The sequence below is a fragment of the Carcharhinus amblyrhynchos genome, chromosome 24 (assembly GCF_965287045.1).
Source record: "Carcharhinus amblyrhynchos chromosome 24, sCarAmb.v2.hapA, whole genome shotgun sequence".
In the NCBI taxonomy this organism is placed as follows: Eukaryota; Metazoa; Chordata; class Chondrichthyes; order Carcharhiniformes; family Carcharhinidae; genus Carcharhinus; species Carcharhinus amblyrhynchos.
Window position 1 is genome coordinate 39,793,946 of NC_137347.1, and position 22,310 is coordinate 39,816,255.

At 44.1% G+C, this 22,310-nt stretch overlaps 1 protein-coding gene across 1 annotated transcript in view; it reads left to right on the forward strand.

Moving 5' to 3' along the window:
* The first annotated feature begins 8,880 nt into the window (after window positions 1-8,880).
* Window positions 8,881-22,310, forward strand: part of LOC145357876 (discoidin, CUB and LCCL domain-containing protein 1-like) — a 125,849-nt gene continuing 112,419 nt past the window's right edge. Inside the window, exon 1 of the mRNA XM_080211433.1 lies at window positions 8,881-9,022. Coding sequence (XP_080067559.1) covers window positions 8,917-9,022 — 106 coding nt within the window. The 5' untranslated portion in view covers window positions 8,881-8,916. The remainder of the gene's footprint in view (window positions 9,023-22,310) is intronic.

Genomic DNA, 22,310 nt, shown 5'->3' on the forward strand with positions numbered 1-22,310 from the left:
TCCAGAGGAAACCGGAGCACTCAGAGGAAACTCATGCAAATACCATGTGCAAACTCTACACATACAGTGACCCAAGCCGGGAATTGAACCCAGGTCCCTGGTGCTATAAGGCAGCAGTGCTAACCACTATGCCATCATTCTGACAGCTTTTCCTTTGAATGATATTCTCAAGTTAAAAATCAATTTAATGTGGAGGATAAGAATAACAGCCAATGCTAACTGCATGCTTATATGACTTCAATTCTTTAAAACTGTAGCAAAAAATTCTCAAGTTGCAGATCATTTTTATTTAACATTTACACACCATTTTATTTTTATCCACTCCAGAGACCTGGGCACCAAAATCCAGGCTAACATTCCGATGCAGTGCTGAGGGAGTGCAGCACTGTCAGAGATGCCATCTGAGATGTTAAACCGAGGCACCACCCACCCGCTGAAGTGGATGCAGGGGAGCAAGCCGCAGTGTCATGGCCAATATTTATTGACCAACATCAGGAGGAAGGTTAACTCAACAGGTTTGGCCGCGTCTGTGGAGAGAGAAACAGAGTTAATGTTTTGAATATATCAAACACTTCTTCAGAGCTAAAGAGAGGGAGAAAGGTGATGAATGATACGCTGATAGAGAGAGGGTGGAGCAGGTGGAAAAAATGGAAGGTCAGTGATTAGTGTGAGCTCAGAGAGATTCATAGAATCCCTACAGTGCAGAAGGAGGCCATTCAGCCCATCAAGCCTACACCAACAATAATCCCATCTGGGGCCTATTCCTGTAACCTCACGTATTTATCCTGCTAAACCCCCTGATACCAAGGGGAAAGTTACTATGGCCAATCAGCCTAATTTGTACTCCTTTGGACTGTGGCAGGAAACCAGAGCACCAGAGGAAACCCATGCAGACACAGGGAGAATGTGCAAACTCCATATATACAGTCACCCAAGGCCAGAATTGAACCCAGATCCCTAATGCTGTGAGGCAGCAATGCTAACCACAGTGCTACTGTGCCACTCATTGCACCACCGTGCTGTCCGTTGTACAAAGATGTTATTCAGTTGGTTAGTTAGAAACAAAGTGTGACGGATTGGGGCATTGTGAAAGGTTACAAAGAGCAGGTAATTTTCAGTATTCCCACTGAGAAATGAAGCCGTGGGTTTTTAATGGGTTTGAACAACTTCAACCCGCCTTTCCCAGAACTTGCTACCTTTAAGAACAAGCATGCTCCTCCCTCTACAGCTACATGCATTCTCATAATTTGTCACGTAAATTAAACACTATCATCTTCTATGTTTCGAGAACAGGACAAAGGAGGTATTAATAGCAGTGTGATAGACTACAGAAGATGCTGGTAGTGGCATAAAGGCAGGATAGCAGAATGTGTTAGTGGGTGAAGAAAAATCAGTTCACAGTGAGAACAAAACTTCAGAATAAGTGACAGAGGCCCTGTGGGAGAGGGCAGGTTGCATTGGGACAAGGGTCTGCAGTATTTTGCTTTTATTTTAGTGTTTAATTCACTGCCGCTTGTCTTCCAGGAATGCCTACCCTGAAGTACGGTTCTTCTCTCTGACGGGATTTCTGTTTGCCTCTTTTACCATGTTCCCCTTCAATGCTTTCCATTCCCCTCCAGGTGCTCCACAAGGTGTTTATCAAAACTCACTCTCACAGCCTGATTTTCTTCCTCGGTGACTGTCTCTCTCTCTCTCTGACTTACCCCATTGAAACATCTCCTCAGAGGCCAGTGTCCCTTCATCTGATTTCTTTTATTTACAAACTCAATTCCACTCCTGTTGAGGTACACAGTCAGAATCCAGATTGGCAGCAGCCTTGACACTCAAAGAACAAAGAAAATTACAGCACAAAAACAGGCCTTTCAGCCCTCCAAGCCTGCACTGACCATGCTGCCCGACTGAACTCAATATACACACAGGTCAGGCTCCCTGATTGGGCAGGAGATCATTGCCTCAATCAGAGAGCTCATACTCCAAGAGGTCCATGAAGTTGAGGACTTTACACCCATGTGGATTCCAACTGAAGCTCCGTCCCTCATGTTTGGATCCACCCAGGATTACAGGTATTTCCAGGACATTCAGTGTTCCAGGGACTGCTGTTCTTGCTGCATCCTGAGATCCTCACTCAGTGCCATGGTCCACCATCAGCATCGACTCACTCTCTGCTGTCCTTGTCTCCAGTTCCATCTAATCCTTTGTCTTACCCAACACCTGGTTAGCACGGCTGCCTCACAGTGCCAGGGATACGGATTCAATTCCCAGCTTGGGTCACTGTCTGTGAGAAGCCTGCACATTCTCCCCGTGTCTGCATAGGTTTCCTCTGGGCGCTCCGGTTTCCTCCCACACTCCAAAAATGTGCTGGTTAGATGCATTGGCCATGCTAAATCTTCCCTCAGTGTACCCAACGAAGCTTCAATTGGCCTCTGAGGAGTTGTTTCAATGGGGTAAGTCAGAGAGGGAGACAGTCGGTGTGTGGTGACTAGGGGACTTTCACAGTAACTTCATTGCAGTGTTAATGTAAGCCTACTTGTGACTAATAAATAAGCTTTACTTTAGACACCCTAGCAAGAACCTTTTTTTGTTCCATACAGGTAATAAGGGACTCAAGCTCCAATCACTTACTGATACCAACACCTCTCCAGGACATTCTTGGCTCTCTATCCCAGCCCTTGCTGTGTATTCACTACACCCTCCGACCTTAGTTCCCTGAAACGTTCTGCACTCAGCAAAGTTTCCTGACCCTAACAACCTCCTCTTTGATGTGATTTGATTTATCATTGTCACATGTATTGTGAAAAGTATTGTTTTTTGTGTGCTGGACAGACAAAGCATACCATTCATAGAGAAGGAAAGGAGAGAGCGCAAACTCTCAAAAGTAAACCTACTTTTGACACTAATAAATAAATGTTAAACTTTACTCAGACTTGCTACCGCAGTTCTTTCCATCACATTGGTGATTGTATTGATGCCACTTCATACCCTCATCTGGACCTGGAAAAATTCATCGATTTTTGCTTCCGATTTCCATTCCTCTCTTACCTTCACGTGGTTCATCTCCGACACTTCTCTGCCCTTCCTTGACCTCTTTGTCTCTATTTTTGATGAGACTGACCATCAATATTCATAAAAAGTCTCAAACTCCCACAGCTGCCTTGACTATAGCTCCTCACGCCCTGCTTACTGTATGGTTTCCATCCCATTCTCCCAGCTTCTCCATCTCTGTCACATCTGTTCCAATGATGCCGCCTTCAAAAACGACGCTTCTCACATCTCTGCCTTTTTCCTTCACTGAGGTTTCCTTCCATTGACTGGGCACTCAACTTCGTCTGAAACATTTCTCACTCCTCTACCCTCACCCCTCCCACTCCTCCCCAGAACCAGGATAGGATCCCCCTGTCCTCACTTCTCAACCCACCAGTCTCCGCATTCAAAGTATTATCCTCTGCCGTTGCCACCAACTCCAGCACGCCATCACTAAGTGCATCCTCCTCTCACCCTCCCTGTCAGCATTTCACAGGAACTGTTCCCTACCTGATACCCTGGCCCACTCCTCCATCACCTCCAACCCGTTCCCACAACACCTTCCCATGTAATTGCAGAAGGTGCAGCACCTTCCCCATTACCTTCCCTCTGCTTGCTCTCCAAGGCCCCAAACACTCCTTTCAGGTGAAGCATCATTTCACTTACACCTCCTTCAATTTGGCTATTGTGTTTGAGACTCCTAATGCAGTCTCTTCTACACTGGGAAGACTAGATGTAGACTGGCTGACTATTTTGTGGAACACCTTCGCTCACTCTGCAGGCATCACCCTAACCTTCCCATCACTTGACATTTCAAATCTCCATTTTGCTCTACATTTGTGCCCTTGACCTGCTGGAATGTTCCAGGGATGCCCAACATAAGCTGGAGGAACACACTTCATAGAATCATAGAATCTACGGTGCAGAAGGAGGCCATTTGGCCCATTGAGCCTGCACCAACAATAATCCCACTCAGGTACTGTCCTATCCCCATAACCCTACATATTTACCCTCCTGATCCCCTTGACACTCAGGGGCAATTTTTTCATGGCCAATCAACCTAACCCGCACATCCTTGGATGTGAGAGGAAACTGGAGCACCCGGAAGAAGCCCACACAGACACGGGGAGAATGTGCAAACTCCACATAGACAGTCACCCGAGGCCGGAATTGAACCCAGGTCTCTGGCACTGTGAGGCAGTAGTGCTAACCATTGTGCCATTATGCTTCCAATTAGGTATGTTACAGCCTCAGGGCTCAACTTTGAGTTCAACAACTTCAGACTGTGAACTTTCTCCTCCATCTTGGTCCATTTTTTTAAATTAAAAAAGAGATTTTTTTTGTCCCTATGCAAAACCCCTCCCCCACAGGGCCATCTGTCACTTATTCTTAAATGTTGTTTTCGGGGTGCCCTCACCTTTGTTCTCCTCTGTTAACACATTCTGCTATCTTACCTTTGTACCCCTATCAGCATCTTAACCCTAACCCTCCACACTGCCATTAACACTTCATTTCTCTTGTGCCGTAGCTCCTAGCTCCCACTATCACTGACCTTCTATTTTGTGATGCCCCCTCTCTAACAGTATAAAGTCCATCACATTTCTACCCGTCTTTCATTCTGAAGAGAGATATATGGACTTGAACTATTAACTTTGTCTCTCTCAACATAGAAACTGTCAGATTTTTATAGAATCATTGAATCCTACAGTATAGAAGGATGCCATTCGGCCCATCAAGTCTGTACTGACCAAAATACTACCCAGGTCCTATTTCTGTAATGCCACCCATTTACCCTGGCTAGTTCCCCTGTCACCAAGGGTCAATTTAGCATGGACAATACACCGGAGCACCCGGAGGCAACCCATACAGCCACAGTGAGAATGTGCAAACTCCCCTCAGACAGTGATCGCAGCCGGGAATCAAGCCAGAATTCCTGGCATTGTGAGGCAGCAGTGCTAACCATTGCACCACTTTCTGAACTTTTCCACATTTTCTGTTCATATTTCAGATTTCCAGCATGTGTAGTATTTTGTTTTTAGCACAAAGTAGCTTATTAGGTCACTATAACATTGCTGTGTGTGGGATCTTGCTCTGTGCAAGTTGGCTATCACACTTCCTGCATTACAACAGTCACTGCATTTCAAAACTGCTTCATTGTAAAGCAATTTGGGACATCCTGTGATCATGCAAGGTGCTACACAAATGCAAATTTTCTTGACAGTATTTTTTCCTTTATTCTTTCATGCGATATGGGCGTCACGGGCAACTCCGGCATTTGTTGCCCATTCCTAATTACCCTCGAACTTTGTGACTTGCTGGGCTTTTTGTGAAAGCAGTTAAGCGTCAAAGATATTGGCATGAACCTCGAGTAAAGCACATCTGTGAACCAAATAAAGGTTCATTACAACAATTAATAAAGGCTGTCATGGTCACCATTACCGAGACTTGTTTTATGAATTTAGGTTTTTTAATTGAATTTAAATTCCACCAACTGGAGGCTTTGGAGAGAGTGCAGAAAAGATTTACCAGAATGTTGCCCGATATGGAGGGTATTAGCAATGAGGAGAGATTGAATAAACTGGGATTGTTCTCCCTAGAAAGGTGGAGGTTGAGGGGCAACCTGATAGAAGTTTATAAAATTATGAGAGGTATAATTAAGAGGAACAATTGGAAGTTTTTTCCCAAGGCAGAAATCACAATTACAAGGAGGCACAAGTTCAAGATAAGTGGGGGAAGGTTCAGCGGAGATGTGCGGGGGAAGTTTTTTAACAGAGGCTGGTTGTGCCGTGAATGCATTGCCAAATGAGATGGTTGAGGCAGATACATTAGCGACATTTAAGGCTTATCTGGATTGGCATATGAACAAATGGGGAATAGATCCAAGTGTTGGTCTAGGTAGGACAACATGATCGGCGCAGGCTTAGAGGGCCGAAGGGCCTGTTCCTGTGCTGTACTGTTCTTTGATCTTTGGTATAACTGCTGTGCCAATGTTTGAATTTATGCACCAGGGCTTCTGGATTATTAGACCAGTGATATCTCTACCATTTCCCTGTAACTCTGGGGAAAGTGAGTTTCCTACTCTGACATTTACTGTGGATCATGAAATTGTTTTGCATGATAAACATCTGTAGCTATAATATATTTCTAAATCAATTGGAAAAGTCACTCCTGCATCCACTTCTTTTATCTGTGTTCATCTTTATAATGCCTCAGTAAGCCTGTTACCCTGTGACCTTAATCTCCCGAGCAGCGACTGAGTGCTTCAATGTCCAGGGTAAACAGCAGGGAAGATATGAAAGTGAAGCTCCTTCAGCAGGTATAAAAGATTCAATGGCAATTGCCGATAGGAGTTCAAGGAATATATCCCACTGTCTGAAGCCAACATTTTAACCTCCAACCAACGTTGAATATGGAGTTGGAACATTTTGTTGAAGTTGTACAAGACATTGTACAAGCCACACTTGGAATACTGATTTGATTTGATTTGATTTATTGCAAAGTATTGTTTCTTGCACGCTATAAAGACAGAACATATTATTCATACAGAAGGAAACAAGAGAGAGCAGAATGTAGTGTTACAGTCATAGCTAGGGTGTAAAGAAAGATCAACTTAATGCAAGGTAAGTCCGTTCAAAAGTCTGACAGCAGCAGGGAAAAAGCTGTTCTTGAGTCGGTGGGTACATGACCTCAGACCTTTGTATCTTTTTCCCAAAGGAAGAAAATGGAAGAGAGAATGTCTGGGGTGCATGGGGTCCTTAATTATTATGCTGGATGCTTTTTCGAGGCAGCGGGTAATGTAGACAGGATCAATGGATGGGAGTCTGATTTGCTTGATGGATTGGGCTATATTCACAACCTTTTGTAGTTCCTAACGGTCTTGGGCAGAGGAGAAGCCATACCAAGCTGTAATACAGCCAAAAAGAATGCTTTCTATAGTACATCTGTAAAAGTTGGTGAGAATCATAGCTGACATGCCATGACATGACTGTGTACAATTCTGCTCACCCTATTATAGAAAGGATATTATTAAACTAGAAAGATTGCAAAAAAGATTTACTAGCATGCTGCCAGGAGTTGATGGTTTGAGCTATAAGGAGAGGCTGGATAGACTGGGGCTTTTTTCCCTGGAGCGTAGGAGACTTAGGGGTGATCTTATAGAGGTCTATAAAGTAATGAGGGGCATAGATCAGCGAGATGGTCCAAATCTTTTCCCAAAGGTAGGGGAGTCTAAAACTAGAGGGCATATGTTTAAGGTGATTGCGGAGAGATACAAAAGGGTCTAGAGGGTCAATTTTTTTCACTCAGAGCGTGGTGAGTGTCTGGAACAAGCTGCCAGAAGTAGTAGTAGAGGTGGGGTACAATTCTATCTTTTAAAAAGCATTTAGACAGTTACATTGAGTAAGATGGGTATAGACGGGCAAACGTGGGCAATTGGGGCTAGCTTAGTAGTTAAAAAAAAATGGTGACATGGACAAGTTGGTCCGAAGGGCCTGTTTCCATGCTGCAAATCTCTATGAATCTATGAATAAAAACAGGCTGTCTGGTCATTGAACTCACTGATGACTGCAGCATCTAGGTGTGTGCAGTTGTCTGTCTGTTTCTCATCAACATTCTTAACATCACTCTGTTGGCTGAGGGTGTGAGAGATGCTTTACAAATACCTCTGCATTCTTCTTTTTTTTATTCATTCATGGGACATGGGCATTGCTGGCTGGCCAGCTTCTCATGCCCACCCCTAGTTGTATTTTTGTGCAATTGGTATAACTTGCTAGGGATTTCTTGGGGCAGTCGAGAGTCAACCACATCACTATGGCTCTGGAGTCACATAGAGGCCAGATCGGGTAAGGATGGCAAATTTCCTTCTCCAAAGGGCATTAGTGAACCGGATAGATTTTTCTGACAATTGACAATACTTTCATGGTCATCAGCAAATTCTTAATTCCAGATTTTTTTATATTGAATTCAAATTCCATCACCTGCTGTGGAGGGATTCGAACCCGGGTCCCCAGAACATTAGCCAAGTTTTTGGATTAATAGTCTAGCAATATTACCACCAGGCAATTGCCTCCCCCTATTGCATTTATATAGTGCCTTTCACAATCATCAGACATCTCAAAAAAGTTCTGAAAGAATGAAGTGCACATGACAAAGGCAGCAGATACAAGGAAATACCACAACATGCAGGTTCCCCTCCAAGCCACTCATCATCCTGACTTGGAAATATATCGCCATTCCTTCTCAGTGGCTGGAAATCCCTGCCTAATGACATTGTGGGTCAGCCCACAGCATATGGGCTGCAGCGATTCAAGAAGGCAGCTCACCATCACCTTCTCAAGGGCAAGTAGGGATGGGCAATAAATGCTGACCAGCCAGCGATGCCCATGCCCCGCAAATGAATAAAACAAAGAGTGGCACAGTGGTTAGCACTGCTGCCTCCTAGGAACCTGGGTTTGATTCCCATCTTGGGTCACTGTCCGTTTGAAGTTTGTACGTTGTTCTCTTGTCTGCGTGGGTATCCTCCAGGCGCTCTGCTTTCCTCCCACACTCCAAAGATGTGCAAATTGGCTGGATTCAAGGTTTGTTTTGTATGTTAAACAGATATTGAGGCTAGTCCCCTGGTATTAACTATAACCCTCTCTCCCTGGAGTCACCGCTGGGTCAATGTTTGCAAATTTGTCACTTATACCCTTATTTGGAGCCTGACATACATTGTTCCAAATGATTGACAGGAGGGAGTAGCCAGTAGCAGAGTGGGTCTGAACTTTGGGGGCCAATGGAATGAGGGGGTTTGGCAGAGGGGCGGGCTTTGCTGGGACGGGGGCGGGCTGTTGAAGTCCCATTAAATCGCTCTGACAGCGAAACCCAGCCGGATGGTCCAGCTGTGCCCGGGGCGACATGTCTCTGTCATTTCACCTGACACCAGAGCCGCATCTCCTGCCCGCACTGCTGGCTGTGTACAGCTTCCTGGCTGTCAGGAGGAACCTGGTGCAAGGACAGCAGGGTAAGTCTCAGCTGATTCCCTTGCTAGCACTCACTAGAAGTTGCGTGCAAAGAGAGAGAAAAGAAAGTTTATTTCTCCACACATTGCGAAGGCGAATTAGTCATTCCAGAGTATTGCCTGCAGGCTGATGTGATTTCCACCCCCTTTTATTTTGTGCTGTGCAAAGGTCGGATAAACAACGTGCAGAAAATTAATTATTAACTGCATCTTATAGTATAGGTGTAGGGAAATGTGTGTTTGGCAGCGGTCGGAAGCCGGGAGAATAGACAGAATTAAGGACTGGTTTGCTACTGATCTGCCTTAAAGGGAAGCGCCACTTACAGTAAAGACTGGATGGTCTTCATCTGTGGCTGAGTTCAGGAAAGTCAGCCAATATTCTCTCCCGAACTGTCTTCTTGCTTGGCTTTAGTGCATCGTGTTCTGCCAGTTGTTCCAATTCCTTACACGCTGCTGTTATTTTCTCTTGCTGTCATCTGTTAAGATGAGTGTTCCATTCCATAGCTGCGCCAAGATGAGTGTTTACTCATTAATGACATTTGATGGCTGTGCCAGATTCAGGTTTATGTTGTGAGAAATGGTGCAATTCCCTTTGACAATCTCCTTTTGGCTAAGGTCAAGCGTCAGATCAAGCCCAGGATGGGGTGCAATGCCTTATCAGCTTGTGGGGACCGTGAATTGGGTTCAATTGGAATTTGAATTTGGTTTTTGGAGTAAGCGGGGAATGGCTTTGTGTTTGGCTGGTCCACCCTGAGCATTGGCTTTGTGACTTTAAGAAAGGAGTAAAAAGTATAGAAGCAAAAAATCTCCAGAGACTGTTTTCCCCTGATAGTTATTCCTCGCATTAGTGTGTGTATGGGTGTGTGTGTGTGATGGAGGTAGGGGGTGGTGGTGGTGAGCACCAAGATGTACCTTCTTTGGCCATGTGTATGTGTGTATGTGCGGGGTGGTGGTGGCAGGGAGGACACCTAGATGTACCTTCTTTGGCTGTAGTGTGTGTGTGTGTGTGTTTGAATGAGTGAGTGCACGTAATTCAAATCTGCTGCATTTAAGAATGTTCACCCATGTGAGGGAGGGCGCAGTTCTCGCCTGGGTCCAATGCTAGAAGGGAACTGCACTGTTCACCGTGTTTGTACTGCAGGGGTTAAGAATGGGATCACAAAATTTACTTTGTAGTTGAGAAGGCGAGCAAACTGGGGATGTTTCTTTTGCTGAGGCTTTTTATAATGTTAAGCTTTAATTCCAACCGTGGTCACTTAAGGAACGTTTTGTTTTTCTTTGTGGGATTTTAAGTGAGATTAACAAGAAAGCCTTATTGTGTAACCTTTCAGCCAGTTGTTTCATTGTAATTTCTTTTTTGCTCCAGGTTGACATTAACATTGTATTGTATTCTACTGTCTCTTCAAGGTTTCACTGATTTCAGTAACTCTTAATGCAGACACTTACAACCCAAACTTCTCAAGGTGATGTCCATCATTTGGCCATATATCTTGATTTTTCATTTAAGAAAGTCACCACACAAAATGTTATCATTGTTGTCAATACTTAGAAATCAAGCTGGGTTATCAAGCTCCATAATGAAAGGATGTTGGCAATGTTGGAAGGTTTGATTTGATTTATTATTGTCACGTGTGTTAACATTCAGTGAAAAGTATTGTTTCTTGTGCGCTGCACAGACAATGCATACCATTCATAGAGGAGGAAAGGAGAGAGTGTGGAATGTAGTGTTACAGTCATAGCTAGGGTATAGAGAAAGATAAGCATTGAACTAGAGTAAAAGATAGAATTAGAAAGTATGCTGGACACAGCTTGCAAAAGGTCGCCTCGCTCCAGCGCCATTTTGGATTTTTTTTAAATGGTGCTGTGTTATTGTGAATAAAGAAGATTGTGTAAGAAGGTACATTTTGGAGCTGGGAAAGAATAGAAGAGAAAAGCTAATGGGATGGTATCGGTGAAATGGAGCACAGCTGCAAAGGTGAGATGTTAAGACTAAGAATGGACTGGCCTATCAAACAATGGGCTACAAGAAAACGTGCTGGAAAATCGCAACAGGTCTGGCAGCATCTGTAAGGAGAGAAAAGAGCTGACATTTGGAGTCTAGATAACCCTTTGCCAAAGCTACTTCCTGTCCTCTCTCCAAAATGTCCTGAGTTTGGAACAGTTTTCAAGCCGTGGATGGGTTTGAGTTAATTAAGAATTGAGTTGTTAAGAACAGAAGTGTTTGGCTTGGTACAGCAAATGGCTTGAGGAGTTGAGGCATGTAGGTGTTTCATTTGAGGTAAACACAAATTTCTGTGACACCCAAGGAGGTGAAGCAATGTATTTGTTGCAATCAGCCTGATTAACATTATTAGTTCTACAATTACTGATGTATTCAGAATAATGTAGGGTTGACATTAAATTTGGCATCACACATTATTCAGAAAATGTTGCTAGTACCAATGTTGTAGAGCCTGTTCCTATGTATATTTCTGGAGCACTTAGCAGGTGACAGTGCATGGAGTGAATACCAAACTTGCATTAAGATATAATAACTGGTCTCTCGTCCAACTGGATTCTAGACTTTATCTTTTTTTGTGAAGAATTGCTTCACCTTGCCTGTAGGATCCTGGTCAGCTCAAATGACAAGCACAATGTTGGACTTAATGGACTTGTCATTGTCCAGTGGGAATCTATTACATTGGATAACTCTGGCAGATGTGGAGAATGAGGGAATGTGTTTATAATGAATGCTCTGGGAAGGGAACCATTCATACTTGATATTGTGTTATATTAATGGATGATTCTGTATCGTTAGTTACTTGAAAAGGCAGTTACCTCAGCGTGGTGCAATTTAGATATCTTCAGAAACTCAAATTAAAATCACAGGCTTGAAATCACTTCTTGAATCCGCTGTCATTTGGGTTTAATCAGTTTCGGGTGTGGGTGTTCCTACCAGACATGGCTAAGTAGACAGTGGATGCACACGGCATGATTAATAATTGTGACATATAATCGCCGTAAAGTTATTATGTGAAAAATCCACAATTGCTTCAATTAATCAATGGGTGGCCACAGATTCTTCCGATTCTGAATCCACCAATGAGAATATGTACAGAGCAGCCTAGTTTGTGACATGCACCACAGTTCTACTGCCTCACCCGTCACAGAGTTGGAGTGGGTGAGGGGTAGACAACAGAAATGTCCGCTGACCTCAGGTGGGAATTTGCTCAAGTGAGGCTGTAAATCTCACCCGTGATATTTGCTGATGATACTAAGTTAAGTGGGAAGGTAAGCTGTGGGGAGGACACAGAGAGAATGTAAAGAGATATTGACAGGTTATGTGAGTGGGCAACAAGATGGCAGATGGAGTATGATGTAGGGAAGTGTGAAATTATTCACTTTGACTGTAAGAATAGAAACGCAGAATATGTATCAAAAGGTGTGACACTTGTAAGTATTGTAGTTCAAAGAGACTTGGGTATGCTTGCACAAGGAACACAGAAATTTAGGTGCAGCAAGCAATTAGGAAGACAAATGGCATGTTGGCATTTATTGCAAAAGGACTGGAGTACAGGAATAAAGAAGTCTGGCTACAAATGTACAGAATTTTGGGGAGAACATATCTCGAATACTTGTGCAGTTTTAAAGTTTAAAGTTTATTTATTAGTGTCACAAGTAGGCTTACATTAACACTGCAATGAAGTTATGATGAAAATCCCCTAATCACCACACTCCGGCGCCTGTTTGGGCACACTGAGGGAGAATTTAGCATGGCCAATGCAATTAATCAGCACGTCTTTCAGACAGTGGGAGGAAACCGGAGCACCCAGAGGAAAACCACACAGACACAGGGAGAACATGCAGACTCTTCACAGACAGTGACCCAAGCTGGCAATCAAACTGGGTTCCTAGCGCTGTGAGGCAGCAATGCTAATCACTGTGCCACCATCAACATTTGGAAAAGGATATGCTTGCATTGGAGGCATACAGCGTATGTTCATTAGATTGGTCCCTGGGATAAGGAGTTATCCTCTGATGAGAGGCTGAGTAAATTGGGTTTAATTTCTCTGGAGTTTAGATAGGGATCTCATTAAAACTTACAGAATTTGGAGAGGGTTTGATAGGATGACATCCATCATGAAAACCTGTTGCTAGCAAGGCAATATTGTTTGCACTAATTCTACTGTGGTAGCTGTCTCAATGTACCTGGACAACCTGAACTCGTATGTGTAGCAACAACTTGCATTTATATAGTGCTTTAACATACTAAACCACCCTAAAGCAGTCCATAGGAGAGTCATCAAACAAATTCTGACACCGAACCACAAAAGATGATCTTGGACATCTGACCAAAAACTAGATCATAGAAATATAGAAACATAAAAGATAAGAGCAGGAGGAGGCCATCCAGCCCTTTGAGCCTATTCCGTCACCCGTCACGATCACGTCTGATTGTCCAACTCAATAGCCTAATCCCACCTTCTCCCCATAACCTTTGATCCCCAAGTGCTATATCCAGCCACCTCTTGAATACATTCAATGTTTTAACATGTGGTAATGAATTCGACAGGCTCACCACTCTTGGGTGAAGAAATGTCTTCTCACCTCTGTCCTAAATGGTCTAACCCGAATCCCCAGACTGTGAACTCTGGTTCTGGACTCCCCCAGAATCGGGAATATTCTCCCTGCATCTACCCTGTCTGGTCCAGTTAGAATTTTATAAGTGTCTATGAGATTAGCACCACCCACCACCCCCCCCATTCATCTGAAGTTCAGCAAAAACTATCCTAACCTGGTCAATCTCTTAAGGAGTTAGGTTTTAAACCCCCTCCTAAAACAAGGCGGCGAGGTCTGGAGAAGGAATACCAGAGACTAGGCAACTGAAGGCATGGCTGCCAGTGTTAGAGTGATTAGAATCGAGGGATTCCCATTAGCAGTGCCAGGATCTTGATAGGTTGTAGAATTGGAACAGGACACAGACGTAGGGAGGGGGTGAAGACACGGAAGGATTTGAAAACCGGAAAAGAATTTTTAAAATGGCAATATGTTTAAAACCTGCACTTTTTACAAATATAGTCTACACAGACATTCGTTTTATTTAAAATCTGCTGCTGATGGGTAAAAGCAGCAATCTCACACTCCTTTGCTAAAGCCTAATTACCAAGCCTAGGCCTGGGGCTCGGTCTAAATGTGGTGGTGCAGACATTCCAGGTTCCACCATTGATCCCGGATACTGCGTTGTCACCATGTCACCGACTAAACGGACTTTCAAACTCAGGGCATGGTTCCGGGATGTGATGGAAAATAATTGTAGCAGCAATTCATTTAAATTTTTTGTGTCTCTGAGAGTAGGAATTGAATGTTCTGGAGAATGGAAGATGTTAAATGGACCCTGGTGTTGAATTGTAATAAAACCAAGCGACACCTGAGCTAAAAGTGCAGCTATTTGCGTACCTGTGTGCTGTTGCCATACTGAGTTAAACCAGAGCTTATAATTCTCTTAATAAAAGAAGAAAGAACTTAATTTAATTAGAATGGGTTAGATATCATTACCTTTAAGCTGCAAGTAAAAATACGTTAGAGAATGCGTTGTATTTTGTTACCAGCGTATTAATTCCAGAATATGTGTGTTTGGGAATTACTTAGCAACTGCTTAGCAATTATTTCAGGGACACAAGCAGAAAATCTGTTAACTGCACATAGTGTGCTTATTGTAAAGCAGTCCATTGGGAAGATTATCCTTATTTGTTATTGTGTGGTATTGATTTGATTCATTGTTTGTGTGCGTGGACAACTTTGCAGCTCGCGAGTTACATGGTTTCATCACTTTCAAGTTTTGAAATGCAAGTCTTGGTTACTTCATTTGCTTCAGTGAGTTTTCATTAATAACCTTCTTCAAGTTTTAAAGTTTATTTCATTAGTGTCACAAGTAGGCTTACATTAACACTGCAATGAAGTTACTGTGAAAATCTCTGAGTCGCCACACTCTGGCGCCTGTTCGGTTACACTGAGGGAGAATTTAGCATGGCCAATGCACCCTAACCAGCACGTCTTTCAGACTGTAGGAGGAAACCTGGGATTTAATGGGATTGAGGGTTATAGGTAGGCCTAGTAGGTAGGGATATGATCAGCGCAACTCGTTTTTCTATGTTCTGTGTAAACCGGAACACCTGGAGGAAACCCATACAGACACGGTGAGAAAGTGCAGAAACAGTGGCCCGAGTCAGGAATTGAACTCGGGTCCCTGGTTCCGATTCCCCACTTGGTGACTCAAATCACAGACAGTGACATAAGAACATAAGAATATAAGAAATAGGAGCAGGAGTAGGCCATCTAGCCCTTCGAGCCTGCCCCGCCATTCAATAAGATCATGGCTGATCTGAAGTGGCTCAGTTCCACTTTCCTGCTTTTTCCCCATAACCCTTAATTCCTTTGCCTACCAAAAACCTATCTACCCGTGTCTTAAATATATTTAGCGAGGTAGCCTCCACCACATCAACGGGCAGAGAATTCCAGAGATTCACCACCCTTTGAGTGAAAAAGTTCCTCCTCAACTCCGTTCTAACCGGCTCCCCCCTTATCTTGAGGCTGTGCCGTCTAGTCCTGCTGTCCTTTCTGAGCGGGAAGAATCTCTCTACCTCTACCCTATCCATCCCCTTCATTATCTTATACGTCTCTATAAGATCCCCCCTCATCCTCCTAAACTCCAACGAGTACAAACCCAGTCTATTCAGCCTCTCTTCATAGTCCAACCCCCTCATCTCCGGTATCAGCCTAGTGAACCTCCTCTGCACTCCCTCCAAGCCCAAAGTATCCTTGCGCAAGTGCGGCGACCAAAACTGCACACAGTACTCCAGCTGCGGCCTCACCAGTGCCCTGTACAGTTGCAGCAAGACCTTCCTGCTTTTATATTCAATCCCCCTCGCTATAAAGGCCAGCATCCCATTTGCCTTCCTGATCACCTGCTGCACCTGCAGGCTGGGTTTTTGCGACTCGTGCACAAGGACCCCCAGGTCCCTCTGCACCGTAGCATGCTGCAGCTTTTCGCCCTTTAAATAGTAATCCCTCCTACTATTATTCCTGCCAAAGCGGATAACCTCACACTTGCTAACATTGTACTCCATCTGCCAGGTCCTCGCCCACTCGCTCAGCCTATCTAGATCCCTCTGCAGACTTTCCACACCCTCCACACAATTTGCTTTTCCACTTATCTATGTGTCATCAGCAAATTTCAACACCCTACACTCAGCCCCCTCCTCCAGATCATCTATATAAATGGTAAACAGTTGAGGCCCCAGCACCGATCCCTGGGGCACTCCACTAGTCACCAACCGCCAATCAGAATAGCACCCATTGATACCAACTGTCTGCCTCCTATTAGACAACCAATCCTCTATCCATGCTAACACCTTACCCCCAACTCCATGCCCCCTAACCCAAGTCACTGATGGGTTACTTCTTAGTGCCTGATTTCTGTTCATTCTGTTTTGTGCCTGGACAAGGGGTACGTGTAACTGAAAAGCACAGGAAGGCAAACATAGTTTGGGAAGGTTGTAGAGTTGATGAGTTAAGGTCGTAGATGGATTTAAGAAGATGAGGGTAACGATGTTTGGTATGCGGAGGGGCAGGAAGGGATTGTATAAGGAATGATGGTAAATGTGTCATAGCAGGAACTGGAAATTTGCAGCTGAACTTTGGAGTACTGGAATCAATTAGAATCCCTACAGTGCAGAAAGACTGTGCAAATAGCAGGCCAGCAAAGAGAAAACCAAGATTACATTTCATAACCATGAATTTCTTTAATTTTTTGGAAGCTAAAGTTTCTTCCTCGTTTATCTGCCTTCTTCGCCTTCGATTGGTTCCTTGGGAGTTGCCAAGTGGCCATTCTGTGAGCCAAGACAGTGAGTGTTGACAAGCCATTCAACCTTGGGTATTAGGAGCAAGGTCAATCCTGTTGTCGCTTATAGTCACCACATATGTACATTCTGGCACAGATTAATAGAAAGCAAACTGGCACAGGAACCTTTGTTATTTTTCTGCTCCATAACATCAGGTCTACTGTGGCCAGCTTTCAAATGCTCCTTCATCTGAGACGAGCTAAACTTCAGCCAGTGATCTACGATTGTCCACCCATCACCTCTGTGCTCACACACCTTTATTGGCTTCTGCTTAAGCAGCGTTTCAATTTTAAAATTATTGTCTGTGTTTTCAATCCCTTCCTTGGTCTCGTCTTTATCTATCTCTGTCACCCTCTCCCTTCAGGATCTCTGCTCTCCTCCAGATTAGCCTCCTGAGCATCCCTAATTTTAATTGCCCCACCATAGGCAAAGAGTTCCACAGAGTCACCACTGCCTGGCTGAAGAAATTCCTCCTCATCTCTGTTTCAAAGGAGCGTCCCTTTAGCCTGAGGTTGTGCCCTCTGGTTCCAGTTTTTCCTACCAGTGGATACATCCTCTCCACATCCACTCTATCCAGACTTCGCAGTATCCTGTAAGCTTCAATAAAAATCCCCCCTCATCTTTCTAAATGCAGATAGTTATTGTGGCTGCTCAGCTCCCCAGCAGTGTGTCATAGCATTCTATCACAATCTATTGCACTGATACTTTATCTCTAACATTTTGAAATCACATACATGCCACTCACTCGCTTCCTGTTGTGGGTTTCCCTCTCATGCTTTCCTTGTCACACTTTTCCTGACTCACGGTTAGTAATGGCACAGGAACGCTGCTGGAGCTCCGTGGAAATTTCTCTTACCACATTTCAAACACGCTTGTCAGAACCGTAAAGACCAAAACCACTCCAATTACCTCAGATATCTGGACAACAATCTTTTTACGTAGCTGGACTTTGACGTTTGCGCAAAATTCATGTTCAAACCTCAGCAGCAATCAGTATTAAATAGTCTGGATAAAACCTGAAGGATAAAATTACTGACTTTTTAATTCACTCAAGGGATGTGGGCTTCGCTGGCTGGGCATTCCCCAGTATCTACTGCTCTTGTCCTTCTAGGTGATAATGGTTATGGGTTCGGAAGGTGCTGTCTCAAAAACCTTGGTGAGTTCCTGCAGTGCATCTTGTAGAAGATACACACTGCTGCTATTATGTATTGGTGGCAGAAGGAGTGAAAATATATGGAAGGGATACCAACGAAGCAGTCTGCTTTGTCCTGGAATGGTGTCAAGTTTCTTGAGTGTTGTTGGAACTGCACTCATCCAGGCAAGTGGGGAATATTCCACCACACCCCTGACTTGTATTTTGTAGACTGTGGGCAGGCTTTGGGGAGTCAGGAAGTGAGTTACTCACCGCAGGATTCCCAGTCTCTTGTAGCCACAGTATATATATAGCCAGTGGAGTTCAGTTTGTGGTCAATGGTAACCCCCAGCATGTTGATGCTGGAGGAATCCGTGATGGCAGTGCCATTGAATGTCATAGGGCGATGGTTAGATCCTCTCTTGATAGAGATAGTCATTGCCTGGCACTTGTGTGGCACCAATGTTACTGGCTACTTATGAGCCCAAGCCTGGATATTGTCCAAGTCTTGCTGCCTCAGTATCTGAGGAGTTGTGAATGATGCTGAACAACCCTGCAAACACCCCCACTTCTCACCTTATGGTGAAAAGAAGATCATTGATGAAGTTGCTTAAGATCAAAATTGCACACAATAGTCCAGAAGTGGCCGCACCAAGGTCCTGTATATTTGCAGCAAAACATCTCTGCTCCTGTAAATCAATCCTCTCTTTAATAAGGCCAACAAACCATTTGCCTTCTTTACTGTCTGCTGCACCTGTGTGCTTACCTTCAGCAACTGGCCACCGAGATCTCACTGCACATTCCCCCTCTCTTAATTTATAGCCATTCCGATAATAATTTGCCTTCCTGTTTTTGCTACCTTGCATTAATCCCTGTTATGCAGCATTTGCCATGCACGTGCCCACTCACTCAGCCTGTCCAAGTCACATTGAAGCACCGCTGCATCCTCCTCACAGCTCACCCTCCCACCCAGCTTTGTGTCATCTGTGCCCTTGAAATGATTCAGGGAGCTACACAATGCAAGTTGGAGAATTGGTGTGTGACAGGGTAGTGCACCTATCTGTTATCTGTGATCCTTTTTTGAATTAGGGGAGATAGCAGTGTTCGTGCTAACCTGGGGGTGACTAATGCTCCTAGTCAGTTCCGTAAGGTGAAAGGTCAATTATGTTTCATTTTAACAAACACAAGGGTAGTGAGAATCCTTTGTGAGTCAGGAGCATTTGAAAACAAGATTTTCAGGATGTGTAATAATGAAATATGACCTGATTATCCATATTGCATAGAAGGTGCCCATTTGGCCCATGGCACCTCTTTGAAAGAGCTATATAATTATTCTTCCAGCCTATGTGTTTTCGAGAAGGGATTAGATATAGCTCTTGAGCTGAAAGGGATCAAACAATACAGGGGATGGCCATTGAATTGATGATCAGCCATGATCATATTTGCTCTTTCCCCAAAACATTGTAACTTTCTACTTTGGAAGAGTATATTAAATTGGTTCTTGAAAGTTAATTTGCTCCCACCAGTTTCTCAGCAGGACATTCCACAGCATAACCACTCACTACGTGGCTAGCCTGGGTAGTTCACTCAGGGGAGCATGAGGCTCTTAATCTAAGGTTGTGAGTTTGAGCCCCACCCTGGGGTGCCATTGTTTTTTAAACTCGAAAGAGTGCAGAAGATATTTACTAGGATGCTACCAGGACTTGGTGGTTTGAGTTACAAGGAGAGGTTGGATAGACTGGGACTTTTTTCCCTGGAGTGTAGAAGGATTAGGGCTGATCTTACAGAGGCCTATAAAATAATGAGGGGCACAGATCGGCTAGATAGTCAATATCTTTTCCCAAAGGTAGGGGAGCCTAAAACTAGAGGACATAGGTGATCAGGAAGAGACACAAAAGCGTCCAGAGGGGCAATATTTTCAGACAGAGGGTGGTGAGTGTCTGCTACAAGCTGCCTGAGGTAGTAATAGAGGCAGGGACAAATTTTGTCTTTTAAAAAGCATTTAGACTGCAACGTGGTTAAGATGGGTATAGAGGGATATGGGCCAAATACGGGCAATTGGGATTAGCTTGTGGCTTTAAACAAAAAAGGCAGCATGGACAAGTTGGGTCGAAGGGCCTGTTTCCATGCTGTAGACTTCTAAGACTCTATGACATGAATCACTTTTTTCCTCATCTTCCCTTTTTTTTGCCTATCATCTTTAATCTGTTGCCATGGATTGTCCCACACCTCCCGCAAATGGAAACCAGGTCCCTATTTACTCCGCCAATCCATTTCTTCATAATTTTGAACACCACTTGTTAAATTTCATGCTAACTTTCCCTGCTCTGGGAAAATGATCACAGCTTTTCCAATCTCTCCACACAACGTGCTCTCATGTCATTCTAATAAACTTCCTCTGAACTCTCTCAGAGTTCCTGACATCCTTTCTAAATTGCGATGCCCAGAATTGAGCACTGTACTTCAGCCAAGGCCTAACCAGTGATTTATAAATACTTAGCATCACATCCTTGCCTTTGTTCTCGTATCTCTATTAATAAAGCCTGGGATCTCATTATAACAACCTTGTCCTGCCAATTGCAAAGATTTATTGAGCAGAGTAAAGCTATGCTATCTGTCTATTGATTAAACACAGTGTAAGTAACGCTGTATTTACATTGATTAGTAATTCGTTACATTTCCCCAATTCAACAAGGGACCCAGTGTTCCTTTATGTTTGGCAAGCCAATATCACAGTGTGTATTATTCTTTCAACAAGGGTCCTCAGACAAAATGTAAATGGAAGAATTGTATGGTGCTCGGAAACATCTTAACCCAAATGCCCCCCCCTCCTGCATTTACAGTAACTCAAACCCTTCCACTGGTAACAAAAAAGGGTAAATAAATTAAAATTCAAATCCAGTTAGTCCAATTCTGGGTCAGATGCTGCTAGCGATGAAATCAACATAATCCTCGTTTAAACAAACATAAGCAGATCTTGATAGCGAAGGATTTGAGTTCTGGGTGAACCCAGTAGCTTTGTGAATAACTACACAGGCAAAGCTGAGAGATCTGAGGCTCCAGCTCTGCTTCTTGGCTTGTGCAAGTTCACTTGGGTAGCTGAAAGTGACCTCAGTGCCTTCAGGTGAAGGAGAGAGTGATCTGCAACCACAAACCGCTGATATGGAAGCTCCGATTACTTGTTAAAAAATTCATTCATAAGACATGGGCATCACTGGCTGGCCAGCATTTATTGCCCATCCTTAACAAGGGGCTTGCTGGACCATTTCAGAGAACAGTTGAGAGTCAACCACATTGCTGTGGCTCTGGAGTAGGCCAGACCAGGTAAGGACTTCCTTCCCTAAAGGACATTAGTGAAGCAGATGGGTTTTTCCAACATTGGCTCCATGGTCATCATTAGATTCTTAATTCCACATTTGTAAAATTGAATTCAAATTCCACGCTCTGCTGCAGTGGGATTCGAACCTGGTCCCCAGAACATTAGCTGAGCAGCTTGGCTCTGTTGAAAGCGGCTTCCAAAGGCTTGCGTCAATCTCCTGCTCTGTTCTTGAGCAGAGCTGAGGAGCGGCCGCACAAGAGTGACATTTGCTCCAGTGGTGTGGAATCTCCTGAGCTGTCTGTGGGTGGCAGCCTATCTGTGCCCCTGATGGGCACTCTCCTCCAGTGATGGTGCCAGTCTGGCCTGACGGTTGCAGCTTAGGTTCAGACACCACAGTCTACAGCTGGGCCCTTTAGACCCAGAGCTGCTGGCCATTATTCTTTAAGGCAATCTGATGTCCTCATTGAAAGCTCCTAGCACAGTGGTTAGCACTGCTGCTTCATAGTGCCAGGGACCTGGGTTTGATTCCTGGCTTGGGTCACTGTCTATGTGGAGTTTGCACATTCTTCCCGCCTCTGCGTGGGTTTCCTCCGGGTGCTCCAGTTTCCTCCCACATTCTGAAAGACATGCTGCTTAGGTGCATTGGCCCGAACAGGCGCCAGACTGTGGTGACTTGGGGAATTTCACAGTAACTTCATTGCAGTGTTAATATATGCCTTATTTGTGACTAATAAATAAACTTTAACTTTTTAGCCTTCCATCTCACAAGCCACTTCCACCTTTCAGATGAGATATTAAACTGAAGTCCCATCTGCTATTCAAGGAGGGCTGAAAAAAATCCCAAGGCATTATTTCAAAGTGAGCACAGGGGAGTTCTCTGCCTCGGCCAATATCTATACCACTGTCAGCAACGCTAAAAAACAGATTACGTGATCTGTTTGAGGGACCTTTTCATAGATA